The sequence below is a fragment of the Sphaeroforma arctica genome (genome assembly GCF_001186125.1).
Source record: "Sphaeroforma arctica JP610 unplaced genomic scaffold supercont1.407, whole genome shotgun sequence".
Classification (NCBI taxonomy): domain Eukaryota; class Ichthyosporea; order Ichthyophonida; genus Sphaeroforma; species Sphaeroforma arctica.
In genome coordinates, this window is record NW_014040151.1 from 1 (window position 1) to 1424 (window position 1424).

The 1424-nt window shown below is 41.9% G+C and overlaps 1 protein-coding gene across 1 annotated transcript in view; it reads left to right on the forward strand.

Moving 5' to 3' along the window:
- Positions 1 to 963: 963 nt before the first annotated feature.
- Positions 964 to 1424, forward strand: part of SARC_05961 (hypothetical protein) — a 6662-nt gene continuing 6201 nt past the window's right edge. The window contains exon 1 of the mRNA XM_014300147.1: positions 964 to 1351. Within this exon, the coding sequence (XP_014155622.1) occupies positions 1133 to 1351 (219 nt within the window). The 5' untranslated portion in view covers positions 964 to 1132. The remainder of the gene's footprint in view (positions 1352 to 1424) is intronic.

The window sequence follows — 1424 nt, forward strand, 5'->3', positions numbered from 1 at the left end:
TAGGAGTGTTAGTTTTAACACCCTAGAAGGGCCCGGTGAGCAAGGCGCAACGCTCACTATCTACAATACACACATACGCTCACGTGGGAACTGGTCCCACGAAGTATATATAAACTTGCAGGCAAGCAAGCACACATGCATGTCTACAAGGAAACATCCACTTAGGCAAGCAACCGTGCACATTTTGTGTCACTGCGCCCTCATTCGAGGGTTTGGTTTGAGGATTGTATGTACTATAAGATACATTTTTTCCCATGAAGTGTCGTCTCACATGTGTGGGTTCAACGATATATAAATTTCTAAATAGTAGAGAGAGTCAGAGAGAGGGTAGAGATGAGAAGAGAGGCTGGACTCTGGAGAGAGAATGAGGGAGGGAGATTTCAATGGCCGCTGCGCGCAGCACTGCGTTGAGCTATTTATTTTTAATTCGGTAATATTTTAAATCGGTGTTTTGTTTTAAATTATTTTGTCGTAAATATAGTAATCAATCTCTTGTCTGTGAGATATTTATTACAGGCTACTGTACTTCACGTCTACACCGCTACAGCCTATGTCCAATTCTCGCGGCTGTGTACATAGAAAACCCGCCAAAACTTTGAGAACCCCGCCAAAACTTTGCTGATTTTGAAATACCCCTCCACAAATGAAGTATTTATTTTTTTAATATTTTGCGATACATATTGGGCCAGACTCCAGAGTCCAGAGGCCAGAGCCCCGGACCAACTGTCCCACTGACCCCCAGGGCCCAGGCCACACCGCCACAGTCGAAGTCTCTCCCAACAACTCTAAATATAATTTTCATAGCAAAAAAAGAAAAAGTATAAAATACACGACACATGTATAAAATATTCGTATTTTTATGTATTCAAAAGGACTGTGTTTTTTAAAATAGCCAAAAAAAAAAAGAGAGTATATATACGCGGCACTTCGTCTTGCTTGGATCATATATCTTTTATGTATATACTTCAGACTACAGAGACAAGTTGTGGACTGTTTTACGATGATCGACACGGTAACTGTCTCGTCACACGTTTCGTTGACTAGGGCATCTACTGCTTAGGTACTCCCTTACAAGATTCCGACATCTCTTGACAACATATGCTTACGTCTTCGTAGATACGTGAACGCACACATGTATGTATACATAAATACATTGCATCTTGGCGTAGATATATATAACTACACAATCATATTTTTGGATACCATGTTGGACGCTCGAGAAACTGTCTCCAAGGGTGTAGTGCGAGGGCAACATACTGATACTATTCCGTTGTGTGACGGATGTCGAGGCAGAGAAGCCACCCTGAGTTGCCCCTGTGAGCAGAGGATCTATTGTGGCGACGAATGCCATGTAAGTTTCGGACACCTAGCACAGTAGTGTCTGTACTTTCCATATATATATGTGTATCGTTTACTGTACATTC